This window comes from Ascaphus truei, chromosome 1 (genome assembly GCF_040206685.1).
Source record: "Ascaphus truei isolate aAscTru1 chromosome 1, aAscTru1.hap1, whole genome shotgun sequence".
NCBI classification, from domain to species: domain Eukaryota; kingdom Metazoa; phylum Chordata; class Amphibia; order Anura; family Ascaphidae; genus Ascaphus; species Ascaphus truei.
Window position 1 is genome coordinate 25,666,953 of NC_134483.1, and position 19,177 is coordinate 25,686,129.

Genomic DNA, 19,177 nt, shown 5'->3' on the forward strand with positions numbered 1-19,177 from the left:
TATATGATGTCGCCTTGTGTTGGATCATTCTGTCTGCTGGGGATGATCACACATCGCCCAGCAGACGGAGGCGCGCACACGCGGACGCACGCAGCGTCGCGAAGCCCCCTGTGTGAACGCGGCTTTAGAAATGGTTGGTGTAAAGGTTTAGTCGGTCTCCAAAGTGGAGTAAGCCTTTATTTTGTTTGTTTTTTTTTGTATATTTTGCCTTGTTAAAGGAACAGGCACAAAAAAGCCAAGATATGTCACCCTTATCGGTCTCCATTAAATGTACCTCTGCACACATCTTACATATGGTGTCAGAAGTTGGGATGAGAGGTGGCCCTTGAATTTAAAAGGGGCCCCGGAGACTGCATGTGAATGTTTGTGCTTTTGCCTGCATACAGCTCCTGCAAACAGCCTGAGCAACAAAACAAAGAATCACACGCAGAAGTGACCAGAATTAAAGGGCTACACATCCAGCCAGGAAAGCTAAAACTGCACGAGCGAAAGCCACAACGGCACAGTTTCACTGGGAGGACTGCGACAGACGGTGACCCACAGAAGAGACTGATGCTGTGACCAGAGTCTACCCCACCATTTGAGAGAAAAAAACATGAGATTTTAAAATGGCCGCCTAGCTGAAGTCAGATACAGACTCTGCAAGAAGGGGGAAGAAAATGTTTTTGTGGTGTAAAGAGCCCAGCCACACGGAGCAGTGTCCCTTCAGGCCTTATTCTGATGATGACAATATGTCTATTTGCCCCAGAAAAAGGGCAGCAGCCAGAGGAATATTTTTTTTAACGAGCCAAGGAACTGCAGCAGCAAACCATGCGCTGTTGTCACCAGGAAGGTACAAAGGTTTTTTTTTTAGCAAGTACTCATCCAGTATCGCCGATGACAAAGAATGTGTGCACAGTACTGCTGATGTTTCAGAACTTACCAAAGTAAAGAAGAAAAAGAAAAAGTCTACAGAGACGCCTGTGAGAGCTACAAACTCTACAAACAAAGTCTGCCTACCTGTAGGACTACCAGCTAGCGAATACAGTGAAAATAGCTGCAATAGCGCCTCCTGAGGTCAGGAAGAAAAATACACCTGATAGCACCAAAATGGAGGACAAGATGTGGCGTTCACACAGTGGCCTTTCCGGTCCTATGAGGATACGGATAAGGATGAAGATATCTCTTATGGGAAATCCGAACCAAGTCATGGTGGAGCTGCCTAAACTCTGAACGCACCGAACAAACAGGTCTCTATGAACCCGAATATTCCTGCCCGCTGACGCAACTGCAAGAAAAGCCTGGCGGATACAGTGAAGCTGCTGAAGTTTCAAATAAAGATGGAGAAAACAGTATCCCTGATGGGACGGAGTCATCCAAAACAAAAAGGCAAAAAAAGAAAAGTGGTTCTTCACTTACCGTGGAAGGAACAGACACATCCACAGATCCCGCAGAGAAAAAGGGGGTCTGAGAAGCCCCTGCAGCCTAGAGATAATGGAGGATTCGTCACGCGGATGACAGAATATCCAGATGGCTCAAGGCAGAAGTCGTGTAACCCAAAGTGTCTGTCCGGTGCGAACAGTGAGGAACCCTCAACCGACCATACCAAGGAAGCGGAGCCAGAACCAATGAGTGACGATCCCTTGACCAGCCCTGAATATGCACTGCAAGCTGCCAGACATAACTGTGATCTGCTCTGTAAACGTTTGAAACAGGAGATGGACGCTAATGCCAACCTACAGAGTGATCTGTTGTCAATCGCCTTTCACTGTGGGACAGTGATGAACATGGAGCGTCGCTTACGTAGTGACTTAGAGAACCGGATGACTGAGCCGAAGACAGCAAATGTTACTATTATCGCCATGGTTTAAAAGCAGAGCCAATCTGACAGAAGTATGAGGAGACACTGAAATAAATTAGTCTCTCTCGGCAAGAGGTTCGCAATTGCCATAGAGAGGTGGAAGTCTCTCAGAATGAGGTTCACACTCTCCGCATAAAACTGAATGCCTCACACAAGGAGGTCAACAGTGTCCAGACAGAGGTGGACATATCGCAGAATCAGGTTCATACTCTCCACGTAGCACTGGATGCCTCACACCAAGAAATCAGCAGTTGCCGCAAAGAACTTGAAGTCTCTAAAAAGGAACTTCAGTCCCACTGAGGAGCTGAACATCTCTCAAAAAGCTGTCCACAGTCTTAGTATGGATCGTAAAGTCTTCAGAAGGAGCTTCAGACCCGCAACCTAGAGATAGAAGTCTCACACCAGGAGACCGGGAGTCTCAACTCAGAAGTGTGTAAATGGAAGGAGGACTACAAGGAGGCCCTGAATATTAGAGATTGTAAAAAGTAAAATACAAGGCTGAAAGCAGAAAATTCTGATTTAACTGACCACTTCAATGAAAAGCTTCATGAGCTAGAAAAAAAGGATGAAACTATTTGAATATGAAAAGTTAGAAGCTTTGGAGCAACGCACACAAGCAGAGCACCTACTGCAGAACCAACTGCATGGTCTGCGTGCGTACCTACAGATTGCCGAAGAGAAGCAGCGATGTCTGCAGAAAGCAAATCTACAGGCTGATAAAGTACAAGTGCTGCAGGAACGTCTGATTACCCAATGTGTCCCCGCAACGCAGCATGAGAAACTGAAGGCTAACCTGAGCATCGCTAGAGGCCAAGCTTAGAGGCCAGGTGACTCGGTACAAGAGGGAGCACAAGAAGGTCCAGAAACTGAGGCAAGCAGCGGTGGCCCAAACAAAGAAATCCGTAAGCTCCAAAATATAATGAAGAATGCGCTAATGCACACTCGGCGCAAGCTCCAGAAACAGGATTCTGTCGCTGATGAGCTAAACTTCTTAAAAAGGGAGAAAAGCAGCAAAGTAATTCAGAAGTACTACAAAGTAAGTTTAGAGTTGCAGAGGCCTGACGCCATCCCCCGGCATTTAATTTAAATGCCTTGGAGAAGAGCTGCGCCCCCACTTTGCGCACCTCTGCTATAGCACACAAGGATGCTGATCGAGGAGAACAGAGGCTTTCCCCTACAGCTACAGCAGAAACAATGAGACTTTTTTGTTGGACTGGTGTGTGTGTGTGTGTGTGTGTGTGTGTGTGTGTATATATATATAATGTGTGTGTGTTTAGGGTGGTAACCAGCTTAGCTACCCACCCAGTTAGGCCCCGCTCACACAGCGCGCTACACGACGTGCGCTCGCGTTCGTCACTGATTCCTGCCGGCCAATGGTAGTGTTCAGTATTGAAACTACCATTGGCTGCAAAGTACGGCGTCAACGCTGCTGCAGTCGAGGGAGTCTTTTCAATCTGTGATCTCCGGCTGCACCAGCGTGACGTCAATATTAGGCAGCCGATCAATGATCACGCGCTCCGGTAAAGGAGGTTCCCTGAGTTGCAATGTGTGGGGGTTCGTCCCCTGCAGCAGCGGGGCTCGCTCATTGGAGCAGGAGAGGCTCATACAGTTTATAGTGAATTATAGCAAAGTAGGGTTGTGTGTTTGAGCCCCCGCCGTCACTGCTGAAAGGGACGGGGGGCACCTATAGTGGCGGCGCGCGGACACTCACCGCAGAGGGGGGATTCTGCCTCACCATCCCAGCCCCACCCAGCTGCTGCATTTGTGGATCCCTTGGTGGTTTCGGGGTTACATAGGGCACAGCCGGCTCACAAAGTGCGCTACAAGAGGATGACACTTATATGATGTCGCCTTGTGTTGGATCATTCTGTCTGCTGGGGATGATCACACATCGCCCAGCAGACGGAGGTGCGCACACGCGGACGCACGCAGCGTCGCGAAGCCCCCTGTGTGAACGCGGCTTTAGAAATGGTTGGTGTAAAGGTTTAGTCGGTCTCCAAAGTGGAGTAAGCTTTTATTTTGTTTGTTTTTTTTTGTATATTTTGCCTTGTTAAAGGAACAGGCACAAAAAAGCCAAGATATGTCACCCTTATCGGTCTCCATTAAATGTACCTCTGCACACATCTTACATATGGTGTCAGAAGTTGGGATGCGAGGTGGCCCTTGAATTTAAAAGGGGCCCCGGAGACTGCATGTGAATGTTTGTGCTTTTGCCTGCATACAGCTCCTGCAAACAGCCTGAGCAACAAAACAAAGAATCACACGCAGAAGTGACCAGAATTAAAGGGCTACACATCCAGCCAGGAAAGCTAAAACTGCACGAGCGAAAGCCACAACGGCACAGTTTCACTGGGAGGACTGCGACAGACGGTGACCCACAGAAGAGACTGATGCTGTGACCAGAGTCCACCCCACCACTTGAGAGAAAAAAACATGAGATTTTAAAATGGCCGCCTAGCTGAAGTCAAATACAGACTCTGCAAGAAGGGGGAAGAAAATGTGTTTGTGGTGTAAAGAGCCAAGCCAAACGGAGCAGTGTCCCTTCAGGCCTTATTCTGATGATGACGATATGTCTATTTGCCCCAGAAAAAGGGCAGCAGCCAGAGGAATATTTTTTTCAACGAGCCAAGGAACTGCAGCAGCAAACCATGCGCTGTTGTCACCAGGAAGGTACAAAGGTTTTTTTTTTTAGCAAGTACACATCCAGTATCGCCGATGACAAAGAATGTGTGCACAGTACTGCTGATGTTTCAGAACTTACCAAAGTAAAGAAGAAAAAGAAAAAGTCTACAGAGACGCCTGTGAGAGCTACAAACTCTGCAAACAAAGTCTGCCTACCTGTAAGACTACCAGCTGGGTTTCTAGCGAATACAGTGAAAACAGCTGCAATAGCGCCTCCTGAGGTCAGGAAGAAAAATACACCTGATAGCACCAAAATGGAGGACAAGATGTGGCGTTCACAGTGGCCTTTCCGGTCCTATGAGGATATGGATAAGGATGAAGATATCTCTTATGGGAAATCCGAACCAAGTCATGGTGGAGCTGCCTAAACTCTGAACGCACCGAACAAACAGGTCTCTATGAACCCGAATATTCCTGCCCGCTGACGCAACTGCAAGAAAAGCCTGGCGGATACAGTGAAGCTGCTGAAGTTTCAAATAAAGACGCAGAAAACAGTATCCCTGATGGGACGGAGTCATCCAAAACAAAAAGGCAAAAAAAGAAAAGTGGTTCTTCACTTACCGTGGAAGGAACAGACACATCCACAGATCCCGCAGAGAAAAAGGGGGTCTGAGAAGCCCTGCAGCCTAGAGATAATGGAGGATTCGTCACGCGGATGACAGAATATCCAGATGGCTCAAGGCAGAAGTCGTGTAACCCAAAGTGTGTCCGGTGCGAACAGTGAGGAACCCTCAACCAACCAATACCAAGGAACCGGAGCCAGAACCAGTGAGTGACGATCCCTTGACCAGCCCTGAAGATGCACTGCAAGCTGCTAGACAAAACTGTGATCAACTCTGTAAATGTTTGAAACAGGAGATGGAAGCTAATGCCAACATACAGAGTGATCTGTTGTCAATCGCCTTTCACTGTGGGACAGTGATGAACACAGAGCGTCGCTTACGTAGTGACTTAGAGAACCGGATGACTGAGCTGAAGACAGAAAATGTTACTATTATCGCCATGGTTTAAAAGCAGAGCCAATCTGACAGAAGTATTAGGAGACACTGAAATAAATTAGTCTCTCTCAGCAAAGAGGTTCGCAATTGCCATAGAGAGGTGGAAGTCTCTCAGAATGAGGTTCACACTCTCCGCATAAAACTGAATGCCTCACACACTGGATGCCTCACACCAAGAGATCAGCAGTTGCCGCACAGAACTTGTAGCCTCTAAAAAGGAACTTCAGTCTCACTGAGGAGCTGAACATCTCTCAAAAAGCTGTCCACAGTCTTAGTATTGATCGTAAAGTCTTCAGAAGGAGCTTCAGACCCGCAACCTAGAGATAGAAGTCTCACACCAGGAGACCGGGAGTCTCAACTCAGAAGTGTGTAAATGGAACGAGGACTACAAGGAGGCCCTGAATATTAGAGATTGTAAAAATAAAAAATACAAGGCTGAAAGCAGAAAATTATGATTTGACTGACCACGTCAATGAAAAGCATGAAAAGCTTCATGAGCTAGAAAAAAAGGGTGAAACTATTTGAATATGAAAAGTTAGAAGCTTTGGAGCAACGCACACAAGCAGAGCACCTACTGCAGAACCAACTGCATGGTCTGCGTGCGTACCTACAGATTGCCGAAGAGAAGCAGCGATGTCTGCAGAAAGCAAATCTACAGGCTGATAAAGAAGTATAAGTGCTGCAGGAACGTCTGATTTCCCAGTGTCCCCCTGCAACACAGCATGAAAACTGAAGGCTAACCTGAGCATCGCTAGAGGCCAGGCTTAGAGGCCAGGTGACTCGGTACAAGGGGGAGCACAAGAAGGTCCAGAAACTGAGGCAAGCAACTGCGGCCCAAACTAAGAAATCCGCAGAGCTCCAAAATATAATGAAGAATGCGCTAATGCACACTCGGCGCAAGCTCCAGAAACAGGATTCTGTCGCTGATGAGCTAAACTTGTTAAAAAAGGAGACAAGCAGTAGAGTAATTCAGAAGTACTACAAAGCTCTTGTCCAAACATGGTTGGAAAGAGAAATATATCTGCGCAAACGCTCTGCAGCGTTCACCATACAGGCTGCCACAGAGGAATGAAAACTTGTGTGGCTAAATAGTCAGAATAAAGCAACCTGCCTTCTCCAATCCGTATGGAGAATGCAACGTCAAAGAAAGAAAGAAAGAAAAGAATTATGAACATTTGAAGCAGTGTGTAATCTTACTCCAGTCAAATGTTAGGAAGTGTCTGCAGTAAAGATACTACAAAAAAATGAAAGAATATGCTGGTGTGATTCAATCCAGATATAGGTTCTACATCACAACCAGCAAGCTGTGCATTAATATAATCGCACCCGCAATGCCATCTCATTACTACGGTCAGCTTTCCACAAAAGTCAGGAAAGAAGAACCAAATTATGACTGAGAAGCGCAATACCAATACGGTCAAGCTACTGTGGCCCCATGGTCCAAGCCATATTCCTCACAATGAAAATAGCCCCTAGAAAGATAGTCTTTGGCTAGATTGAGGCAAAACTGTTTCAGTGTTCACACCTCTGCAGGTACAACACTAGGTAACTACCAAACTGAGATGCCACAGGAGTCAATCTGTATGGATAAAACTCCACCCAGCTTGAAACATCCGTGAATATGGCTACAGAACCCGATGCAGGTGGCTACCCTAAACTCAAAGAAGAAAGGATCGCCCAATGCAAGGAAAAATATGTGACCAAGCAGTCAGAAGAAAGACATGTCTTGGGAAAAGTCCTCCTCGAGTGACTGAAGAATGCTGAGCTAAAGCATCTTCTTGAGGAGACATTACTGACCTGGAGAAAGGGCTCCAATCCCAGCGGGACTGAGGGTTTTCGTTCTCCATCCACTCTCCTTCGGCCCACAGGGATATATCTAGTGAGAATGGAAGGATTGGCTTTGGCCGTGGTAAGCACGAGCTTCCTACAAACAGGGAGGTATGTAACAGGGACTTATCACTGTTTGAGAGAAACTGCCTCTAAATCCAGCAGTGTACTGGTTAATTGCACACAGGCAATCAAGCAGACTCCACCTGGATTATTAGGACTGCGCCCTTTAGTTTTAGTCTTTAAGTTTTTATTTTTAGTATTATCTGTATTTACTATGGGTGTCTCGCTGCTTGCCAAACTCTCACTTGCCCCCATTCTACCTCCATAATCCCTTGCTAATTCCCCATCTATTCTATCTAGTTCAGTATCTGTTTATTTTCCCTCCCCCCTCCATCCTAGCTTAAAATCTCCTCCAACCTTTTTAACATTCTCCCCCATAGCACAGAAGATCCCTCTTCATTGAGGTGCAATCCATCCCTAGCATAAAGATTGCACCTCTCAAAAAAGGAGTCCCGTGATGTGATGTATAATGTGGTATGTATAGCCACCCCTTATGTGCTAGAAGCGGGTTCTTCAGCCTTCTAACTCTGGTCCTCACTGTTGAGTCCTGTACATAGGTTTGTGTGTTTAAGGATCTGTATTAAGATGTATCCAGTTAGAAGGGCATGTTACTATGTCAGCACCTGTTAGAAGGATCAGGAAGCCTAATATTTGTTGGAGAGAGATGCAACTTTTTCGTGTTCTCATAGGGTTTGTACGACCCCAGCCTAAACTCGCTGTCCTGATAGGGTTGCCTTTACTGTTGCCTGTCTTCACTATGAATCTACTCAACCGGCAGGCTCTCAATGCATCATGTCCTCTCTACAAGCTTTTTCCACTTATCCTCTATACCAGGGGCGCGCAAACTGGGGGGCGCAAGATTTTTCAGGAGGGGCTCGGCAGTTGCAGAGGCCCCGCACTCTTCCCCCAAGGTATTTAAATTAATGCTGGGGGATTGTGTGAGGCTTTCGCAACATCCCTTGCCTTGTTTTCAGTGACGTGTCACATGACACCGCAGCGTTATTTTACGGCGAAGACAGACAAGGTAAGGAGGGGCACGCGAGCAGTGGGTAGCGCAGCAGGGAAAATTTGCACGTTTCTTATTTGCCATGTGTATTGTGCTCTGACTATCAATATGAATTGTGTTGAATGACTGTTCAATAAACACCTTTTCTTTTATAAACGTTCCTGGTGCCCATTTCTATACTGCACTTTCATCCATGCCCAGCCTGCTCTTAGCCACGCACCATCTATATGGCTGAGAGACTGAGCAATTCTGCTTTATGGGCTAATCTGATGTGACACCATTCATATCTGGGAAATTATGATTACATGTATCTTGGAGAGCTGATCCATCCTCGGTATACAAAACATTTTGTCTTGCCAGTGTCTGAATGGAGGCTCAATCTCTTTGATCTAGTAATATAACATCATTTTTAATGCTGCCAAAAACGCTATCTCAACTATTTTTGGGACTCGTCTAGAGCAATCCGTTTCCGTAGTGTAGTGTTATGTACCCCCAGAAAAAGCTGTCTGTCTATTTGCATAGAAATTCAACTCACTTATTTCTCATGTGATATCTTGGATTTTAGACCAGAATGTCTCAATCTTTGGACAATCCCATAAATCATGTAACATGTCTGCCTTTTGATAGTCACATTTGAAGCAATTGCTACAGATGGAGCAAGACGAAGGCTGCGCTTATTGCGCTGTTGACATCACGCTGCGATCGCTGGAAAAATTAAATTGACTTGACTTTCAGCGATCACGACCAAGCCGACGCGTTGCTTCTACTGTAAGCGCACGCGACGGCGGCAATACATTTGTTTTGCCTCGCTGTCGCCATAATAACAGCCTTGAGGTTCACGGCACCAGGGCTCTGCGACCATAGGGCCGGAGGATTAACACTGCGGTGGTCTGATCCGGAAGTATTGACCTCCCTCAGCGCGACCGCAGCAGAAACGGTCTCCGGAGCCACAACTTGTTGCTGTTTCGCCCGCGGCTCCGGAGACCATGAGTCTTTCTACATCTGTGTTTAGGCTCAGACCCATATTAAATCTAATAGATGGTGTGATGCAGATCTGTCATTTTATATATTGTGTGGAACGAGAAGCTTTTAATCTGTGTTGAAACCCAATTAGAATAATTTCCTCTGTGCTATCAGTGGATTTTAATTCCCATGATTGATCCCACTTTCATTTGGTTCACCCACAGAGCTTGTAAAAATATGAAGTTGAAGCTCCTAGAGTCTTTCAGGCGATTCAATGGGAATCAAGGCCTGCAAACTACATGATTAATAGAGTTTCTCTAAGAACCTCGTTAATATAATGCCTTGCTTGTAGGTACATAAAGAACGGTTTATTGGATATGTTGAATTTTTATTTAATGATTTAAAAATTGTGCATCTCACCTGCAACCATGTTGATAGCATTTGCCATTTAAAAAAAAAAATCCTTTTGCAGTAAATTGAAGCTTTTTTTTATTTATTGTATAATTACAAAATAATAAACCAGTTAGAATTTTATCTATTTCTAATCCATTTCTTTTTATTTCTCCTTAACTGCTGCCGAGACAGCAAAATGCGTGCATGTTCTCCTTTCTGTACAGGTTTGCTTACACAGCACTTTGTAGGTTTGCATCACAAGACGCTATATCATTATTTTCTTAGTATCTTTTAAGAGAAATTTAGTGGATGCTTGAGAAATTACATTAAAACAATGTAAATTTATCTGAAATGAAGTATGTTTCTTCCTGTACTCTAGGAAAACTTGGTAGAGAGCAAACATCACAAGCTCGCTCGGAGCTTGAGAAGTGGGCCCTCAGATCATGATCTGAAACCAAATGCAGCAACCAGAGATCAGCTCAATGTAAGTTTGTTTTTAAAGTTGTGTCATCTGAAAAGTTGTTAATTTTACACATCCAGAAGCATTTCAGTGTGAACATTTCTCAGTGCATGACTGAAGCATCATTCCTGATCATATCAAGTGGGTTAAGAGTCCAAAACTGGGCTAGTCATACATAGCACATACATTTCCCTCTTATTACCTGGATCAAGTCGTGACTAAAAAAAACAAAGGCTGAGAACCACACTGTGTAAATGGAAAAATATCTCAATATTTGTAAAGCTTAGTCTTGCTTGGACTCTGGTTCGCCAAATAAAGATTTTCTTCATTAAATGGGTAGAAATGAATGTCCCACCTTTCAATATATATCAAATAGTCCACGACACGGTTCTTTTCTCAAGTTAATCAGACAAAATAGAATACATCTTTTACAGCATAATTTCAGTCATCAGGTTTCATCATTCAGGCAAATAGAATGTAGTTATAGAATGGAGAATCGTAGCTTCGTTCTTAGCTCGGTGGTAAAGGATTCTGAATTCTATACCTTCAAATACACTCTCTATACATTTTTCTCAACATACTGTAGCAATACCTGTTTTTCTCGCTGTCAGCCCAAAATGCTCTTAGTTAATAATCATTAGAAGTTGTTTCTTACTTTAGACTTTGATTTAGAAAACACTTTGTTCTGTCACGAAGTAACTATAGGTAATCCTATGTTCCTAATCTTTTAAGACCTTTATTGTATTGTCTTTTACTAACTACTCACTATCTATTTAACCTTTTGAATACAAACTCTTACAACTCAGTAGACAAACATTTCTATACCTGCCTGTCACGACATCATTTGACGCGCTACCATTTGACTGATGCTGCGTTGTCATGGTGATGCGTTGCCGAGAGTAGGTAATTTAAGTTACAGAGGAGTGCGGGGCCACTGTAACTACCATGTGCCCCTAGAACATCCCTTGCCCCCCAAGTTTGCGCACCCCAGCTCTAGATATACTCACCCTGGAAAAATATTTAATTGAAGTAGCAAAAACTTGAATGTATTTCAGTATTTTTGAAAATTGAATAATGTATACAGCTTACCAATATCAAGATGTTCCACCTCAGGAGCTAGTCTGTTTTGGAAAAATACAATTATTTCCTACTTTGGACCTCAAAATTAAGCTTCACAATGCAGAATTATCAAATAGCTTCTTCACATAGAAAGGAATGATTTAGCTGTTTCTTGATTTTAATATGTAAAAGTACTTCTCAGAATAATCTGTATGGGGTTGTACCTTTATTTTTTATAGACATTCATTTGTAAATTGATGGTTTAGCTGCTAGTGCAGTTTGTAATTTGGATGTGTGATTAACAAACCACTATACGAATTCAGATTCCAAATTTGATTACATAAGTTTCATGTGTTATAACCACATATTATATAAGTTATGGGGGGGTAAAACGTGACAAAAAGCCTCCACCATACAGTGTACAGCAAATGAGCATATATCACTTGTGAGCACAGTCACGTCTCACACAGGTCTGCAACTCTGCAACTCTGCTTGTCACCATTGTATCTCAGCATACTTTCATACTTTCATTGCAGCATGGGATTCTGGGCAATGACATGCAAATACGCACACAGTGTCACCTTTTGCTTCTAATCCATTTTAACCTCATGCCTACCACCTGACACTGTTTTTCAGCACAGCCTGGGTGAAAGTGCATAGCCTATAAACCTACTCACAGACAGCTGTTTCAACCTTTTGAATATACAATACAAGAGAATCCCTTTCAGATGCACTCTACCTCCACTGAATAAAATAATACATCTTTAATGATATTGATTCACACAAGGGGTTAAATCCCCTGGGTAACGATGGTGTATATACAATACCAAACACCATAGGAACCTCTGTATAGTTGTATTAATCTCCTGATTCCGTCAAAGTGATACCGGACGGTAACGGGCTGGCCTTGTAGATGTGGTCAGGAAGGAGCTCGCACACCACTTCCTTGTAACGAAAGTTCTTTATTCCCAGTATCAGGGGTTGCAGCAATTCGGTAACAAAACAAAACAGTCTTTAACTTAAATAGCATACGTCTGCAAAACAGCCGGACAGTACCTAATCACTGGTATCCAAAAGGCAGTTCAGGCTCTCCCCCTGACAGGCTGTCTGCAGCCTGTTCCCTCACAGGTTGAGAGCAAAATGAGTGTGTGGGGAGTTTGCTGCCTGCCTTTTAAACCTTTCCAATCAGCTTGCAAACCTACAAGCCAGAGTGTGGTTTTTCCTGGTCTGCTCAGGCGAGAGAGTTTTAACCCCATACACTCGTTCATACGGACCAATATTCCAGTATACAACCTTTTTTTAGAGGTTGTTAATTGGAGTCCTTCACTATACGTCATCAATACAAATCGTGATAAAAATTCACAGAATAAACACCTGTGTATATTGACATATTATGTGAAAAAAAAACCTTGCACAAGATCCCCTCCATTGTTAAGAGGTAGTGGGTATTTTCCCACTATGTTGCTGAATTGCAACATTCTGTATGCAGGCAGCTTGTGATTGTGCAATAAAAGTGTCTTATATTCAAGTAACAGAGTTGCACACTTAATGGCAACATATGTGAAAACACTAAAGAAAAGACAATGGAAATAATGATATAACTCTGTTTCTCTATCTTCAGTAGTCTGAACGGAGGTTTCACTAGTGGCTGCCTCCGTGGGCCCACATCTTAGTTTAGCTCACTAGACTACAGAATCAGAAAATAGTAAAGTTGTTTCAATGAGCTGATTGTCTGACCTGTGTTGCAATCGCGCCCCTACTGTGACGTCATCACCTCTCAAGGCGTCAATCCCTTGTGAGAACAACCTCTAAACAATACTGGAATATTGGTCCAGTATAATTGTGACTGAAGCAGGAGATTAATAGAACTACTGTATACAGAGGTGTTTGGTATTGTATATACACCATCGTTACCCAGGGGATTTAACCCCTTGTGTGTTCTCTTATAGAGCTGTTTCTGTTCCAGCGCACATTAGGTTTTAATATACTGTAATTATGTTTTCCTATCAATAACATTAAAGATTTATTATTTTACTAAGTGGCGGTAGAGTGCATCTGAAAGGGATTCTCTTGTATTGTATTTCCATGTATATATTCCCTGATGGCACCCCTTCAGTACGTGTTATAAGCCATGCTGGGCAGGGACCACCTCTTTTTTGTCAGTCTTTTGAGTCTCATCATTGGGAGGCGGGTTATATTGGTTCTGCAATTTGAAGCTTAAACAAGTTATGGTGGTTAAAAAAAGGACAAAAACCCTCCACCGTATAGCATACAGCAAATGATAATATCACTTGTGAGCACATTCACATGTCTCACAAGGGTCTGTAATCCTGCTTTTGTCTATCTCTTAGCATACAGTGCTCCCACTGCAGCCAGGGATTCTGGGAAATGACATGCAAATAAGCACTGTGACACAGTGTCATGAGATAATGGGGAAAAGCAGGGCTACAGACCTGTCTGACACACGTGAATGTGCTCACAAGGGATATTTTTATTTGATATGTTAAAACCAAAGGTTGCACTTCAAAATATTTTTGGGGTCAATTACTTTCATTTCATGTGTCCTAATATAGCCGATTTTCTTCCCTTTCTTATACACAGATAATTGTTAGTTACCCACCAACAAAGCAACTAACATCTGAGGAACAAGACTTGGTGTGGAAGTTCAGACACTACCTTACTAATCAGGAAAAGGTAATTAGTATGTGCCGTGGGCTGCCAGCCTCGTGTTTGCTTTTAAATATCTGAGAAGAGAATGAAGCATTGGTATAATATCCAATGAAGACTTGCACATAAAACAGTTGTTTTTGTTAAATTGCCGAACATCCCTTTAGACCAGGGGTGGCCAACTCCAGTCCTCAAGGGCCACCAATGGGTTAGGTTTTCAGGATATCCCTACTAAAGCACATGTGGCTCTATCAGTCCCTGCTTCAGCACAGATTGCTCCATCAGAGGCTAAGTCTTTGACTGTGCCTCTGATTGAGCCATCTGCGCTGAAACTGGGATATCCTAAAAACAACCTGACCTGTTTTTGGCCCTTGAGGTCTGAAGTTGCCGACTCCTGCCTTAGACAGACCAGCTTTAGTCAGGGACTAATGAATGTGTGTGCACATACCATTGCCATGCAATGCTCGTGATTGCCTACTAGCGATCTCCCAAATGGGCATTGGGCTGATATTTGTAACTCTGACAATGTGGTATGATTTGAATGTACTAGAGAGGGAAAAAAAAGTGGTGCTCAAAAACGTTGGTTTGCACACTATTTCGTAAAAATACATTTCCCTTGGAAAGGAAAAGTCTGTCACTGTAAAGTAATGTACAGAGTTGGTAACTGAGGTATTTGATTAATTACTGACCGGAAGTTTTTCTTTTTACAAATGTCAACGTCTTTATTTCTAAACATTTCAATGAACAAACCTGCTGGGTCATTTTTTGTAGAATTGTGCTACAACATAATCAGGCTAAATTTGAGAAAACGTTGGATAAATAATGTAAAAAAGAGAAGCAACAGGCTTTGGCCCAGATGTACTAAGCTCCATTAGGCTATTTAACCTAAATTAACGTTGGGTTAATCATAACCTAAACATAACGCCTAAACACCCCTGAGATACAGTACTGTATCTAGGAAATCTGCTAATATGAATCATTTGCATATTCTATTAGCACATTTTCCAGGTATCTCGGGTGTAACCATGTCTTGTGCACAGGTCTCCCCACATGTTGTTTTAAGGTGTTTTTGAGGGGATATATATAGTACTTAACACTCTAGTAAAAGAAGACTCCCTCTCCAGCAAAACCATATTTCCTGGTGGTCACCAATGGGTTAAGTTCCACCCTCCAGCTGAGATAGGACAGAAAACTCTACCTGGGGAGGAAAGGATGGGCTATTTATAGGTCCTCCCACAGGTAGTCTTTTCTCTGTCCTACCTAGCTAAGGCAGAGGTTAAGGTAATCCGAGGGAAGGAAGCGGAGAACAGTGGGGCCAAACACCAGCAAGATGAGTTAAAAATAAACATTATTCCATAATACGATCGTGGGGGGACACGGAGGTAAACTCTGACGCGTTTCAGGCAAAAAAGCCCTTTGTCAAAGAGTAAATTCGCGTGTGTGGACGCTCCTGCTGTTAAGGACGTCCCCCCTCCCCAAACAGAACGTCATGCGCGGTGACGGCGCGAAAGTCTACACGGACAGATATCATTGGCCAATACTATCAGCCAATGCACTGCCCACAAGACGCAAGCCGTAACTGTGTGCGCGGAGGATCGCCCACAACGACGCTGGAGCGTCCGTAGTGATATATTACACGTGTCAAAACAGACAAAATAATCGACATTACAAAACAGAAATGAACAATAAGGGGATAATAAGAAATAGCAAATGTTATACAATGGTAGTAGATATAATAGGGGAAACTCCTTGGAAGCGGAGTGAGACTCCAAACTAAGAGATACCTATCTATATATAGTAAATCAAATTGATAAGTATTGAAATAAATTCAATAAAATATTATATTAAAAATATGTCCAAAAAAAATACTTTTTTTGACATATTTTTAATATAACTCGTTCTTTATAAAATATTTTATTGAATTTATTTCAATACTTATCAATTTAATTTACTATATATAGATGGTTATCTCTTAGTTTCCAATGAGTTTCCCCTACTGAATAAACAACCTTTTTTCCTGATTGCGTTTGGATACCTTTGATTATACCCCTACGGCAAACTGTGAACTGTCGGAACCCATTTTCCTTCACTTACCTGACTACTTGGCTGGAGCACGCTTCTCAGCGCACCGAATCAGCGATCCCATCTACATTACTTTCAGGACTGAACTCGACGAGTCAAGACTGTGAGTACCTGCTTCTCCTTGTGGGGTTTATGGCTGTATGAGACGCCGGGATTAGTGAGGGTAGTGGCGGAGATCAGCTGCGGTAAGCCGCATTATAGTTCCGTGCAGGGAACACGGCTTTGCTATTTACTTTTTCTCCTTACCACATCTTAGCCCCGTCCTGATGGTCAGTCTCGGGTACACAGTTCCACTCCCTGGTTTATGCTTCTTATAATCAGGACACTGATCAGTAGCGCTTTTTATTTATTTGTTTATTTATTACTGTGGACATTGTGGATATTATTTGCACTATTTGGAGCATCAGTTCTTGGAGTATACACTCTGCTTGTTCTTTCTTTTAACATAAGTTCATTAAATGTTATGTTTTAATAGCCCCGGAGTGCATCTATTAATGGGTTTCTAGCTAGAGAAGGGGTGGTGACACACCATTGTCTCTAATTTTGGAAATAAATTTTCACTCCGCTCATCTTATGCACCCAATGCCAATCTAGGTATCTGTGGGCGACATTCATAATTGGATATCACAATAGATTTAGTGAGCAGTATAAACTCTTTGGTGTTTTGGTGTTAACTTTTGAACGATCGTGCAATTCAACTAGTTCCGCCACAGGAAAGATATCGAGAGATGTACTCACCAATGTTCTGTTCACCTTTTTCACGGGGAACATTTTTGTCTATCCTGGACCTAAGAGGGGTAAACAAACTGCTCAATGTAAGGAAACTAAAAATGGAGTCCTTCAAGACCACAGTGAACTAGTGGGGCTGACTCGTATCAGTAGACCTAAAGGATGCCTACTTCCACATACCTGTATATCACTAGCAACTCAGAGCTCTTCCCTTCGGTCTCTCTACTTCACATAGAACTTTCACAAAGGTGTTGATAACCCCGTCATGTACTGTTTGCTCCCTGACTGCCACAACACTCACTCCCCCACTACCCAGCCCCCTCTGCCATCTGCATTTGCATGAATACAAATTTATGCAAGTGTTCTGGACACTTAGCGGTGGCCTAAACAGAGACCGAAATTTTATGAGTTATTACTGACACAAGTGAACTCTCTTCCCATGAGTGCTAAAGGCCATGTCTATACATACTGTGCTATATGTATGCACACACAGCTGTCTCTTTCACATACAAATACACCATGTTATTCCATCCCTATACACCAATAGGGACCACATAGTAATGCAACAATCTCTCACATTTCCACACCTACCCACACCATTAATATACACTCCCACTCCACACACACCTTTTGTAAAGCACTGTTTACATTGTGGGCTCTTCATTCATTTATATTCATATAGATACACACACACACACACACACACACACTTACATCACTAACATTCAGGAACCATTTAACACCTCTAGCCATAAATCACATCTACACATGGGGGAGGGACGAGCGCTGATAACATTCCAAGAGACACTGTTTTTAAGTAAACCTTTTGCTTGCTTTATTCATTGTAACACCGACGGAAGAAGTTAACAAGTTATCGAAAGCTCGCACAAATAAAAGCATATCGTTAGCCACAGAACTGTATCGTCTATTTATTTTTGAATATAAATATATATATATATATATATATATATATAATATATATATATATATATATATATATATAATCACACAAAACCCCAGCAAGCTCTTTTTGGGAACCCCTGAGCCCCCACAAGATATATATGTATATACATTTCAAAAAGGAGTGCTATTGAGCGTGGCATATGTATACAACAGACGACACAGAAGCCCAATGCTACATCCAACATGACAAAAACACACAGTAAAATACTTATATATTCTCTTGAAAAAGGGTCATTTAGTTTAACCCTTTGGCCAAAGCATTGTAAGCTTGCGAGCCACGACAAGGCAAATGAAGAAAAAATGGTAAACAGCAGTCACAGCAACTCCAAACAGCCAACGCATTGGAAAAATAAAAAAACTTTATTGATTACAAACAGTGAACATCAGCAGCAGTTCACTCTGACGCGTTTCGTCCAATGATGGACTTTTTCAAAGAGTGATTACCCATGCATCCTAGCAATCCTTATATAGGGGATGACGTGTCAAGATAAGACAAACCCTGTTCGCAAGTCCTAACACTACCAGATAAAATACTAATATACCTCTATTAGGATTAAAATTATATATGTACACACACACACACACTGAAAATCAACCACCCCAGTGTACGTCTGCGTTGCCCCAAAGGCGGACCGCCTGATGGGGCTCCCCAAGAGCTGCTCCCCTCTGCACAGGACCAGCGTGCTAAGGGTTCATATTTGCTTGTACTTTGTGGAACGTCAACCCCACCCACTGGAATGTTAATGAGCCAAGAGGACACAAATAACTTTTTTTTCCACAGCTGCATTGGAAATCAACCACACCAGAGTACATCTGTGTTGCCCCAAAGGGTGTGAGCTGTTTGCTGCTGGTTGGTGATGTTAAAGCTGCTCTATTTCAATCGGAAAATCACATGACCTTTATCCCCTGTACCCAATTTTCCAACTCTCTGTCCATGAAATGCCTGTGAATTGACTGTTTAACCCTGTTCTTTTAATGTAACCATGTATTTTTATAACTCTGTGCCCAGGACATACTTGAAACACAATAGGTATCTCTCAATGTATTACTTCCTGGTAAAACATTTTTATAAATAAATAAAATATATACGTGTATATATTGTGTATATAATGTATGGGTAAAACTTTATTACTTGTAAAACTGTAGTGTGCTTGATGTAACATGTATTTCTTTATTCCGTGGGCATGCTAGGCTGGTAATACATTTACCCAGCCTACACACCCAGGGATCTGAGTTTAGCTAGTTTCATGAGGGAGTTGAGCACAAAGGAGAGTGGGGATGGGCCGGCCTCCTATATGGGAGAAATTGCCTGCCCCAGCCAGGGGCCCCCATGTCATCGAGGGATGGCAGGTTAGCATTGAGAACCTAGGCAGGTAGGCGCTTTTCTCCATACCTCGGCCTCCCCGTCACACCCCCAGCCCGGATTGGCCAACAGATGAGCCCTT

At 43.0% G+C, this 19,177-nt stretch overlaps 1 protein-coding gene across 2 annotated transcripts in view; it reads left to right on the forward strand.

Annotated features, from left to right (window-relative positions):
* PIK3C3 (phosphatidylinositol 3-kinase catalytic subunit type 3) overlaps positions 1-19,177 on the forward strand; it is a 248,129-nt gene that overhangs the window by 86,753 nt on the left and 142,199 nt on the right. For both annotated transcript variants that reach the window (XM_075585255.1, XM_075585264.1), the window contains 2 exons: positions 10,152-10,256; positions 13,893-13,985. In XM_075585255.1, the coding sequence (XP_075441370.1) occupies positions 10,152-10,256; positions 13,893-13,985 (198 nt within the window). The remainder of the gene's footprint in view (positions 1-10,151; positions 10,257-13,892; positions 13,986-19,177) is intronic.